This window comes from Notolepis coatsorum (assembly GCF_963971535.1).
Source record: "Notolepis coatsorum genome assembly, chromosome: 15".
Classification (NCBI taxonomy): domain Eukaryota; kingdom Metazoa; phylum Chordata; class Actinopteri; order Aulopiformes; family Paralepididae; genus Notolepis; species Notolepis coatsorum.
The window spans coordinates 47,232,549-47,244,169 of NC_140179.1; the positions used below are offsets into that span (position 1 = coordinate 47,232,549).

An 11,621-nucleotide genomic window follows, 5' to 3' on the forward strand; every position below is an offset into this window, starting at 1 on the left:
ATTTCAGCATTTTAGGTTCACATAAACCACACCCTCTCTGCTCTCGATATATATACCGCTGACCCATCAGTGGCTATTCTGCTGCGGCTACTTTGTGTCTCTCCTGGCAAGTGTTCCATTTCATCAACCCAGGGATGGAGAACAACCTGCTGCGATTGCCATCCGACCCCCCCCCCCCGTCTGTCTAACAGAGTTATATCCAGGGCTAGTCACCCCGTGAGAAGAGCCTGTTCGTCCCTTCACGCATACAAAGTCACTACTACCTGTCGCAAACCCTGTCAAAACCTCTTTGGCCTCATAACATTGCACCCATGTCTCTCTCTTCTTCTTGTATCCTCGAGCGTGTCCTGGCTGTGGCGAGGGGGGGGGGGGGTCTTACGTGTGGAGTGTGTGTGTGTGGGCGTTAATCCTGGAGACAGCGTTGAGACAGATCACACACACACACGCGGTGGATGCTTTTTTCCTCTTCATCCCATTTTTCTCTCTCTCCTCTTCTGTTATTACTTTAACATGTGTTCGCTTCTACCACCAATGCTCCTCCCTCTCTCTCACACACACCCACCCACACCCCTGGTTCTCCTTCTCTTAGCCAGCCCACTCAAATCCAGTCCGATCCAGTCCAGTTCTGGGGCTCCGCTCCGGCCCTTAGCGCCCAGCCCCTACGTGGTCCTCATGTTGGGCCCCCGGGTTACTGACCGACTTCTGCAGATTGCTGGCCAGGTGGAAAGCCTGGAGCGGCCCTTGACCCTGAGCCAGAGCCTGGGGACCCTGACCGCCGCCGGCCATAGTGAGGAATAGGGCCGAGGGGCTGGGAGGAGGTGACCAGGAGGGGCCCCCCGGCTGCGGGGGCGGCGGCCTGGTGGGGCTGGGGGGTGCGTCGGGCCGGACCACTGTGCGCTGTAGGCGGCGGAGGGGGTGGCGTAGGGGATGAACTGGGGGGCCGCGGAGCCGGCGGGGGGTGGCACAGGGAACTCTTGCGGACGGCCATAGAGGTAGCGGTGGCGGGGTTGGTGGGAAGGTGGGCGGAGCCTCCCATGCTACTCAGTTGGCCGGGAGCCGAGTACTTCCTGCTCAGATTGGCCGACTGGATCACCTGGTGGGGAGGGGGGGGGGGGGTGGATGGAGTTTGGAAAAGAGAAACGTTTAATTATTATAGACTTAAAGCAGTACAGTTGTGATATGTGTGCGTGTGTGTGTGTGTCTGTGTGTGTTGTGTGTGTGTGTGTGTGTGTGTGTGTGTGTGTGTGTGTGTGTGTGTGTGTGTGTGTGTGCGCGCACCATGACCGGTCTGAGAATTGCTGCAATGTCTAAAAGAAAAGCCAAACAAATTGCCGAATATTGCTCTGTCTCAGCTATTATTGGCAGCTTAGCCGCGTGGAGAAGGAGGTGCTATGTGTCCCTTAAGTGTTCAGTGCTGCTTGGCCCCGATACATTTGATTCCCTGTTATGTAATATAATTTGTGGAACCAAATAAGTATTAAAAGTGTGTGTGTGTGTGTGTCCGGTATCTCACCTCGTAGCTGTGTCTTGTGTTGGAGCCTGCTGCTGCAGCTGCTTGCCGCTCCTCTTTCCCTGAAGCAAGATGATTTTCACATGAACTCGTTTTAGTCAAACTCTTACAGAGTATTCATACTCAGTTGGCGATTGGTTATAAAATGTATCGAGGGAAGGGGGTAATTGTTATTTCTCCTTACTGTAGACCGATCAGGACCGATCTAAGTACCTACTTAGCAGAATAATTAATCAACTAAGTAATTAACTGACCGGCTAGCTAACTAACTGACTGATACCGTGGCTAACTACCGTAATTCCTCTAATAGTAACCGGGTCTCAAATACAAGCCGGGTCTCTATTAATGGCCGGGTGCGCTCTTGAGCTAAGCAATTATAAGCCAGCCTCCTAATACAAGCCGGGTTACTAATATACTGAGCTGCATACTGAGCTAGTTACTTGATTTCACTTTGAAAACGTTGAAATGACCAGTGACCACACTGTTTACTATTTCATACAGTACTTGGTTTCAATAAATGAACCCAGTACATTTTACTGGGTTCAAACTGACACAAAATGTTGATTTATTCATTATGATCCGTTTGAAATACAGGCCTCCTCCTAATACAAGCCTGGTACCCGCTACAGTTGAAACAAATACAAGCCGGGGTTACTATTAGAGGAATTACGGTAACTATCTCTGTGGCTAACGAATGATCTCTCTCTTCTATCCATCTCTCTATCCCTTCTATATCTCTATATCTCTATATCTCTATCTCTCTCTCTCTCTCTCTCTCTCTCTCTCTTAACTAGGTTTTAACCCAACCCACCTGCGAAAGGTTCATGGCATCCCGGGCCCAGTTGTCCACCAGCTTATGAAGGTCGTCAGTGAAGGTTCCTTTCCTGGGGTGGGAGGGGCCACCGGGGGGCAGAGACTGGGACCCATCCTGGCTGTGAGCCCCTCCAGGACCACCCACCGTGTTGGTGCTGCTAGTCCCTGGAGAGAGAGAGAGAGAGAGGGAGAGAGAGAGAGAGAGAGAGAGAGAGAGAGAGAGAGAGAGAGAGAGAGAGAAGAGAGAGAGAGAGAGAGAGAGAGAGAGAGAGAGAGAGAGAGAGAGAGAGAGAGAGAGAGAGAGAGAGAGAGAGAGAGAGAGAGAGAGAGAGAGAGAGAGAGAGAGAGAGAGAGAGAGAGAGAGAGAGAGAGAGAGAGGAGAGAGAGAGAGAGAGAGAGAGAGAGAGAGAGAGAGAGAGAGAGAGAGAGGAATACAATTATTTCCCTGTATTGACTCCATTAAATGGTCCAGCAGTATGGTGAGGGCTGTAGGGCAGAGGTATAGGGCGTAGTAGTAGGCACCCTAAAAAGTATTCATCCCCCCCATGACTTCTACCTAGTGTATTAAAAACGAATTTCCACCTATGGGTGCAGTTCATTCTTTGAACATTAGATGGCGCCCATGTTATATAGACTTATAGATCAATTCTAACAGGAGTAAGTGGAATGGCTTTCCACTGCCTTCAGCAGAATGCTTTCATCTTCAGAAGGACAATTGGGTTGCAGAATAGAATCGAATGAAGATGAACTAATCCAATTCAATGTCTGCCTCACATCAAACACACAGGGACCATAATCAAAATCATAACCAAACCACCACGGATGTTTTAAATTCAGATATGACACATTGTCATGATTCTCTAAGAGAACATAGAGAAACACGACAGAAGTCTAACACAATACAGTGTGACACTCTAGTACGGAGGTTGACAACATACCTCAGCTCCTTTCACAATGACACTCATCGTGTTAGTGTTAGCCCAGAGGCAGACAAAGACTCCCAGGCATTATGACAACAGAAAACTAGCCACTGTGTAGTGTGTAGTGTGATAGTGTGATAGTGTGTAGTGTGATAGTGTGATGTGTGATGTGTGATGTGTGATAGTGTGATGTGTGATAGTGTGATAGTGTGATGTGTGATGTGTGATAGTGTGATGTGTGATAGTGTGATGTGTGATAGTGTGATAGTGTGATGTGTGATAGTGTGATGTGTGATAGTGTGATGTGTGATAGTGTGATAGTGTGATGTGTGATGTGTGATAGTGTGATGTGTGATGGTGTGATGTGTGATAGTGTGGATGTGTGATGTGTGATAGTGTGATGTGTGATAGTGTGATGTGTGATAGTGTGATGTGTGATATGTGATAGTGTGATGTGTGATAGTGTGATGTGTGATAGTGTGATGTGTGATAGTGTGATGTGTGATAGTGTGATGTGTGATGTGTGATAGTGTGATGTGTGATAGTGTGATGTGTGATAGTGTGATAGTGTGATGTGTGATAGTGTGATGTGTGATGTGTGATAGTGTGATGTGTGATGTGTGATAGTGTGATGTGTGATAGTGTGATGTGTGATAGTGTGATGTGTGATGTGTGATAGTGTGATAGTGTGATAGTGTGATAGTGTGATGTGTGATAGTGTGATGTGTGATAGTGTGATGTGTGATAGTGTGATGTGTGATGTGTGATAGTGTGATGTGTGAAAGTGTGATGTGTGATAGTGTGATGTGTGATAGTGTGATGTGTGATAGTGTGATGTGTGATAGTGTGATGTGTGATGTGTGATAGTGTGATGTGTGAAAGTGTGATGTGTGATAGTGTGATGTGTGAAAGTGTGATGTGTGATAGTGTGATGTGTGATAGTGTGATGTGTGAAAGTGTGATGTGTGATAGTGTGATGTGTGATAGTGTGATGTGTGATAGTGTGATGTGTGATAGTGTGATAGTGTGATGTGTGATGTGTGATAGTATGATGTGTGATAGTGTGATAGTGTGATGTGTGAAAGTGTGATGTGTGATAGTGTGATGTGTGATAGTGTGATGTGTGATAGTGTGATGTGTGATGTGTGATAGTGTGATGTGTGATAGTGTGATGTGTGATAGTGTGATGTGTGATAGTGTGATATGTGATAGTGTGATGTGTGATAGTGTGATGTGTGATAGTGTGATGTGTGATAGTGTGATGTGTGATAGTGTGATGTGTGATGTGTGATAGTGTGATGTGTGATAGTGTGATGTGTGATAGTGTGATAGTGTGATGTGTGATAGTGTGATGTGTGATGTGTGATAGTGTGATGTGTGATGTGTGATAGTGTGATGTGTGATAGTGTGATGTGTGATGTGTGATAGTGTGATGTGTGATAGTGTGATGTGTGATAGTGTGATAGTGTGATGTGTGATAGTGTGATGTGTGATAGTGTGATGTGTGATAGTGTGATGTGTGATGTGTGATAGTGTGATGTGTGATGTGTGATGTGTGATGTGTGATAGTGTGATGTGTGAAAGTGTGATGTGTGATAGTGTGATGTGTGATAGTGTGATGTGTGAAAGTGTGATGTGTGATAGTGTGATGTGTGATAGTGTGATGTGTGAAAGTGTGATGTGTGATAGTGTGATGTGTGATAGTGTGATGTGTGATAGTGTGATGTGTGATAGTGTGATGTGTGATGTGTGATAGTATGATAGTGTGATGTGTGATAGTGTGATGTGTGATAGTGTGATGTGTGATAGTGTGATGTGTGATGTGTGATAGTATGATGTGTGATAGTGTGATGAGTGATGTGTGATAGTGTGATGTGTGATGTGTGATAGTGTGATGTGTGATGTGTGATAGTGTGATAGTGTGATAGTGTGTGATAGTGTGATAGTGTGTGATAGTGTGATGTCTGGTGCCTGTGTCTAGCAGCCATGGAGCCTGTGTTGCCGAAGGTTAGGTGCTACACAGTGGAGGTGAAGGAGGCAATGGCCACCCTACATTGTAAAGCGCTTTGTGCAGCCCTACTGGGAAGGGTGTAGTCTACTACATGCCTCCTCTGATACACGTGGAGTCGCCAGCCGCTTCTTTTCACCTGACAGCGAGGAGCTTTACTGGGAGAGCGTAATGTGAGCGGAGGTTCACGCTATCTCCCTCAGATGTCCTCCCTTGCGCTTTGTTTACATTTTCTGTCTTTGTCTGATGTGTGGCTTGGGTTTCAGTGGGTAAAGGGGAGGCTTGCTACTGCTGCAGACACCTCAGGCTCTGCCAAGAGACGTCCGGAGACATCAACAGTATAATAAGTTACTAAACTCCAACCCACGTGTCAGACAAAAACAAAAAAAACTAAAACAAAGCGCAATACCAAGTGAGGCTCTTTTGCCTAGAGGTCACTGTTTTACGGCATTGCAGATTCTACCTTTAACTGAAATGACATAGAAATATAATCAATAGAATAGTTTTAGTGATCTCATTTTAAGTATCTGAACTCGACTATGATATCCATTGGTAATCAATTTTGGCATCTGTAGTACAAGGAGCTGGTGTATTTGTCTTTGAGAAGGAAATCAAACGCTGACATGATAAAAAATAAGGCTTTTAGATATGATCACATTCTGATTTGTTAGATGAAAACTAAATATGAATAGCGACTATGAAATTAGATTAGCGACTAACAAGCGGAGTAAACCGCACACTTGACAAAACCGCTGTGTCATGCTAGATAAGATGGAGGAAAATAAGGATGAGGAGGTGTTGACAAGACAGACATGAACTGGGAGATGTCAGAGGAGAGGAGAGGACAGGACAGGAGAGAAGAGGGGAGGACAGGAGAGGGGAAGAGGATAGGAGAGGACAGTTGAGGTGAGGAGAGGAGAAGTGAGGAGAGGAGAGGACAGGTGAGAAGAGGACAGGTGAGGAGAGGACAGTTGAGAGGAGAAGTGAGGAGAGGAGAGGACAGGTGAGAAGAGGACAGGACATGTGAGGACAGGACAGGTGAGGAGAGGACAGTTGAGAGGAGAAGTGAGGAGAGGACAGGTGAGGAGAGGACAGTTGAGAGGAGAAGTGAGGAGAGGAGAGGACAGGTGAGGAGAGGACAGTTGAGAGGAGAAGTGAGGAGAGGAGAGGACAGGTGAGGAGAGGAGAAGTGAGAGGAGAAGTGAGGAGAGGAGAGGACAGGTGAGGAGAGGAGAAGTGAGAGGAGAAGTGAGTAGAGGACAGGTGAGGAGAGGACAGTTGAGAGGAGAAGTGAGGAGAGGAGAGGACAGGTGAGGAGAGGAGAAGTGAGAGGAGAAGTGAGGAGAGGAGAGGTGAGGAGAGGACAGGAAAGGACAGGTGAGAGGAGAAGTGAGGAGAGAGGACAGGTGAGGAGAGGACAGGAGAGGAGAGGAGAAGTGAGGAAAGGACAGGTGGGGAGAGGACAGGAGAGAGGAGAAATGAGGAGAGAGGACAGGTGAGGAGAGGAGAAGTGAGGAAAGGACAGTTGAGAGGAGAAGTGAGGAAAGGACAGTTGAGAGGAAAAGTGAGGTGAGGAGAGGACAGGACAGGTGAGGACAGGACAGGTGAGGAGAGGTGAGGACAGGACAGGAGAGGGCAGGACAGGAGAAAATAGAAGAGGACAGGACAAGAGAGGAGAGGACATGGCAGGACAGGGCACAAGACATGCGTAATATGGCTGTCAGATCAAATTTAAATATTCAAATTGGTTCAATTATTGATATGATGAGGTGAATTTAAAACGCATTACTGGTTCTTTTGGGGATATTGGCATAATATGCCTGCAATGCAAGCCAATAAACAGGGGTTACAAATCACAGGCCAATACCTAATGATTGTCTCCTATTGGTACTAGCCATAATATGAAATACAACACATGAACTTGTTAACTGTAAGCATTGCACATCTGCTTTGATGTGTTAATTGTATCATAATATTCTAATTTCATTCACATTTGCCTAATTTCAGCATATTTATTAATAGTTGAATGTTGTTGTTACAGCCCTAACGCATGATGTACACTTCGACACCTCTGCTCAGCCTCTCATGTCAACACTGAGAAATAACCCAGTTCCCTGGTGTCTCGAGTGCACCAAGAGGAGATGGTGAGTCACCACTGTCTGCAGTAGCATGGCATTCTGGGGGATGTAGTCCAGACAGCAAGCCATGCCGCAGGAGCGGGGGGAATTACACAGTATCCGTGTGTGTGTGTGTGTGTGTGTGTGTAGTAGTGTGGAGACAGTGTTCCATCAGACGGCGCCACATTGTAATCACAGATTTTTTTACCTGAATCCTATCATTCTGTTGTGATCATTTCTTTGACATTTGAGGACATGTGATAAATCGGCCATACAACATAAAATACGCCAGAGAGTAGACCTTTAGTGATCTGCAGAAATTGGTCCTCATGCTCGAACGGACTTACAAGAAAGATGTCGAACAAATGTCTTCATAACTCCACTTATGAACTGCTCGGACCAATTTTGGCATGATCGTACGGTTTCTTTTTGGAGATTCGTTCGTAGCTACGAACAGGATTTATGAACGCGGAGAGGCAGTCGTAGATAGGACAGACTGGTGTGTGCCCATGTTCGCTTCATTTGGGAGAAATCATTGGTTATTGCGTTTAAGTCGATTCTACAGACATCCTTGGAATTAAATAATTATAATAATAATAATAATAATAATAATAATAATAAATACAACAATATTTGTATCATTAACAATTATGTTTTACATTATAGTCATAACTCAACGAGGCATCATGATGTCCGAAAATAAACAAAAGCACTACACAAACACTGCAAATGACAGTGAATAAATAAATAAATAACAAGTATACTCAATCGTATAGCAGCATCTCTCTCCTGTGTTTTGTAATTCACTTCAGCCGCTGTGCGCTCCTCTCCTGACACCACGTTAAACTCACCCGTTATCTCGACCCGTATTGACACCACTAAATAAGATGTCACGCTAAGATGTCGTGTTCTACAGTATGACTTACTACTATAGGGTCTTTATACCTGTATCACTGTACATATTAATACTACAACTCTGTACTGTACATGCATCTGATGATGAGTACTATTACTCAGTAGTATTTATACATTTTATACCCAGTTTAATCACCTGTGCATTGTATGTTACTATTGCACTTTACTGTTACATTTGTACTCTGGTTAGATGCCAAACTTTTTCATTGTATTGTACAGTACTTGTGCTGTATAATGACAATAATTGTGAATCTAATCTAATTCTCAGTCGCAAAATGCCTTCGCGCTACAGAACCTGTTGAATCGGTTTGCATATGCTGCTGTGCTGCCCTATACGTAAATTTGTTCTTACAAACGACTTACGACGAAAGTTAAAAAAGATAGTTACGTACACTTTCGATCATGAGGTCCATTGTTTCATCAACTATTTCTTCAACCTTCCTCAATTTGAGCCTCTACCACGGTTGAAAATATATGAGGAAATAGCGTCTGCAATTCACTAGAGGTCTGCTCTCCTCCGGGTGATAATAGTGTCTGTAGTTCACTAGAGGTCTGCTCTCCTCTGGGTGATAATAGTGTCTGTAGTTCACTAGAGGTCTGCTCTCCTCTGGGTGATAATAGTGTCTGTAGTTCACTGGAGGTCTGCTCTCCTCCGGGTGATAATAGTGTCTGTAGTTCACTAGAGGTCTGCTCTCCTCTAGTGATAATAGTGTCTGTAGTTCACTAGAGGTCTGCTCTCCTCTAGTGATAATAGTGTCTGTAGTTCACTAGAGGTCTGCTCTCCTCTGGGTGATAATAGTGTCTGTAGTTCACTAGAGGTCTGCTCTCCTCTGGGTGATAATAGTGTCTGTAGTTCACTAGAGGTCTGCTCTCCTCCGGGTGATAATAGTGTCTGTAGTTCACTAGAGGTCTGCTCTCCTCCGGGTGATAATAGTGTCTGTAGTTCACTAGAGGTCTGCTCTCTTCCGGGTGATAATAGTGTCTGTAGTTCACTAGAGGTCTGCTCTCCTCCGGGTGATAATAGTGTCTGTAGTTCACTAGAGGTTTGCTCTCCTCTGGGTGATAATAGTGTCTGTAGTTCACTAGAGGTCTGCTCTCCTCTGGGTGATAATAGTGTCTGTAGTTCACTAGAGGTCTGCTCTCCTCTGGGTGATAATAGTGTCTGTAGTTCACTAGGTCTGCTCTCCTCTGGGTGATAATAGTGTCTGTAGTTCACTAGAGGTCTGCTCTCCTCCGGGTGATAATAGTGTCTGTAGTTCACTAGAGGTCAGCTCTCCTCCGGGTGATAATAGTGTCTGTAGTTCACTAGAGGTCTGCTCTCCTCTGGGTGATAATAGTGTCTGTAGTTCACTAGGTCTGCTCTCCTCTGGGTGATAATAGTGTCTGTAGTTCACTAGAGGTCTGCTCTCCTCCGGGTGATAATAGTGTCTGTAGTTCACTAGAGGTCTGCTCTCCTCCGGGTGATAATAGTGTCTGTAGTTCACTAGAGGTCTGCTCTCCTCTAGTGATAATAGTGTCTGTAGTTCTCTAGAGGTCTGCTCTCCTCCGGGTGATAATAGTGTCTGCAGTTCACTAGAGGTCTGCTCTCCTCTAGTGATAATAGTGTCTGCAGTTCACTAGAGGTCTGCTCTCCTCTAGTGATAATAGTGTCTGTAGTTCACTAGAGGTCTGCTCTCCTCTGGGTGATAATAGTGTCTGTAGTTCACTAGAGATCTGCTCTCCTCCGGGTGATAATAGTGTCTGTAGTTCACCAGAGGTCTGCTCTCCTCTGGGTGATAATAGTGTCTGTAGTTCTCTAGACTAGAGGTCTGCTCTCCTCTGGGTGATAATAGTGTCTGTAGTTCTCTAGAGGTCTGCTCTCCTCTGGGTGATAATAGTGTCTGTAGTTCACTAGAGGTCTGCTCTCCTCTGGGTGATGTCATCCGGCAGAGTTTTTTGGGAGAATGATGGCGGCAGAACTCTCGAGACACAGAACACGTTGGTAATATTTGTATTTGATCGCCACACGTCCTCCTCACAACAAAATTAAAGGATTAAGGTTGAAAATCAGCAAAATGCGTCTTTCAGACTGAATTGAGTTTGAAAGAACCCCAAACCTGCTAAGAGGTCAAGGTTCAAAAGGTGAAAGGTTTAGGAAGAGGCATAGGGGGGGGGGGGGCAGTGTGAGGACAAAGTGAGGGATGGATGGAGGGATGGAGGGAGGAAAGATGAAAAAGAGAGATAATTACTACAGAGCTGGCTGCAGGGGCACACTTTTTTCACCATCTTCCCTGCGCGCCCGGGAGATCGACAACGGTTAGAAGATTGGGAGAGAGTCAGAGTTAAACCCGGCCCCCACAACACCCATCAATCAAACACAGTGCATCCTGGGACTATGAGTTCTTCAAATTCTTAGGTTTCCCAAAAACATTGAAAAAGTGATATAATGTAAAAACCAATGTAAAAAAACTATTATTGTTTTTTTATTTGAGATGGTTTTGGGGAACCAAGCCCTAGTTCTAGGACAGTCCTGTGTCCTCTCTACAGCTCACTGGTCCATAGCAGAACTGGGTCCAATATAGTGTTGTAAAACCATTCAGTTACACGCTTATGACATATTCTACAGCAGTGTGTATATGTTATGTTGGGTTAGGTTCATATTGTGTTACATTTGAACATTTCCCAAAGCTTGCTTGGAGAAGGGTTTAGCATTAATTGCCATTCGAACGGCATAACTTTTAGGACTAACCAATTGGTGAACTGCACTAAGCCACAAGCTCAATCTACCATAGATAGATTCTACCATTTGAGAATTCTAAGACCCATGTCTGCCTCTCTCCCCTCCTGGGTAGGTACATGCCGGGGGGAAGGCTGAGGGAGGGAGAGAGGGAGAGGGAAGGTGAGGGAGAGAGGAGGAGTGAGGAAGGGAGGAGGAGGGGTCAAGGGGGAGGAATGTGAGCTGCAGAGGGATCAGAAGCAAATGGTAAAATCACCTCCATGGTAAAATCACCACTGTGGTAAAATCACCACGTGGTAAAATCACCACCATGGTAAAATCACCACCGTGGTCAAATCACCACAGTGGTAAAATCACCTCCGTGGTAAAATCACCTGTGGTAAAATCACCACTACAGTAAAACTACCACCATGGTAAAATCACCACTACAGTAAAATCACCACCATGGTAAAATCACCTCCATGGTAAAATCACCTCCATGGTAAAACTACCACCATGGTAAAATTACCATACTTGATGGTGATTTATGTCATACTACGGAAATTACTTAATTGCAGTAATTGTATAATTAAAATGATACTAGCTGCTAATAAGCAGTAATTACACATAAAGTAACTTCACT

At 45.2% G+C, this 11,621-nt stretch overlaps 1 protein-coding gene across 1 annotated transcript in view; it reads right to left on the minus strand.

Moving 5' to 3' along the window:
- Positions 1-873: 873 nt before the first annotated feature.
- Positions 874-11,621, minus strand: part of LOC311241467 (serine/threonine-protein kinase WNK2-like) — a 26,349-nt gene continuing 15,601 nt past the window's right edge. The window contains exons 9-11 of the mRNA XM_084330302.1: positions 2,322-2,488; positions 1,514-1,572; positions 874-1,093 (exon numbers count right to left, since the gene is read on the minus strand). Coding sequence (XP_084186428.1) covers positions 1,090-1,093; positions 1,514-1,572; positions 2,322-2,488 — 230 coding nt within the window. The 3' untranslated portion in view covers positions 874-1,089. The remainder of the gene's footprint in view (positions 1,094-1,513; positions 1,573-2,321; positions 2,489-11,621) is intronic.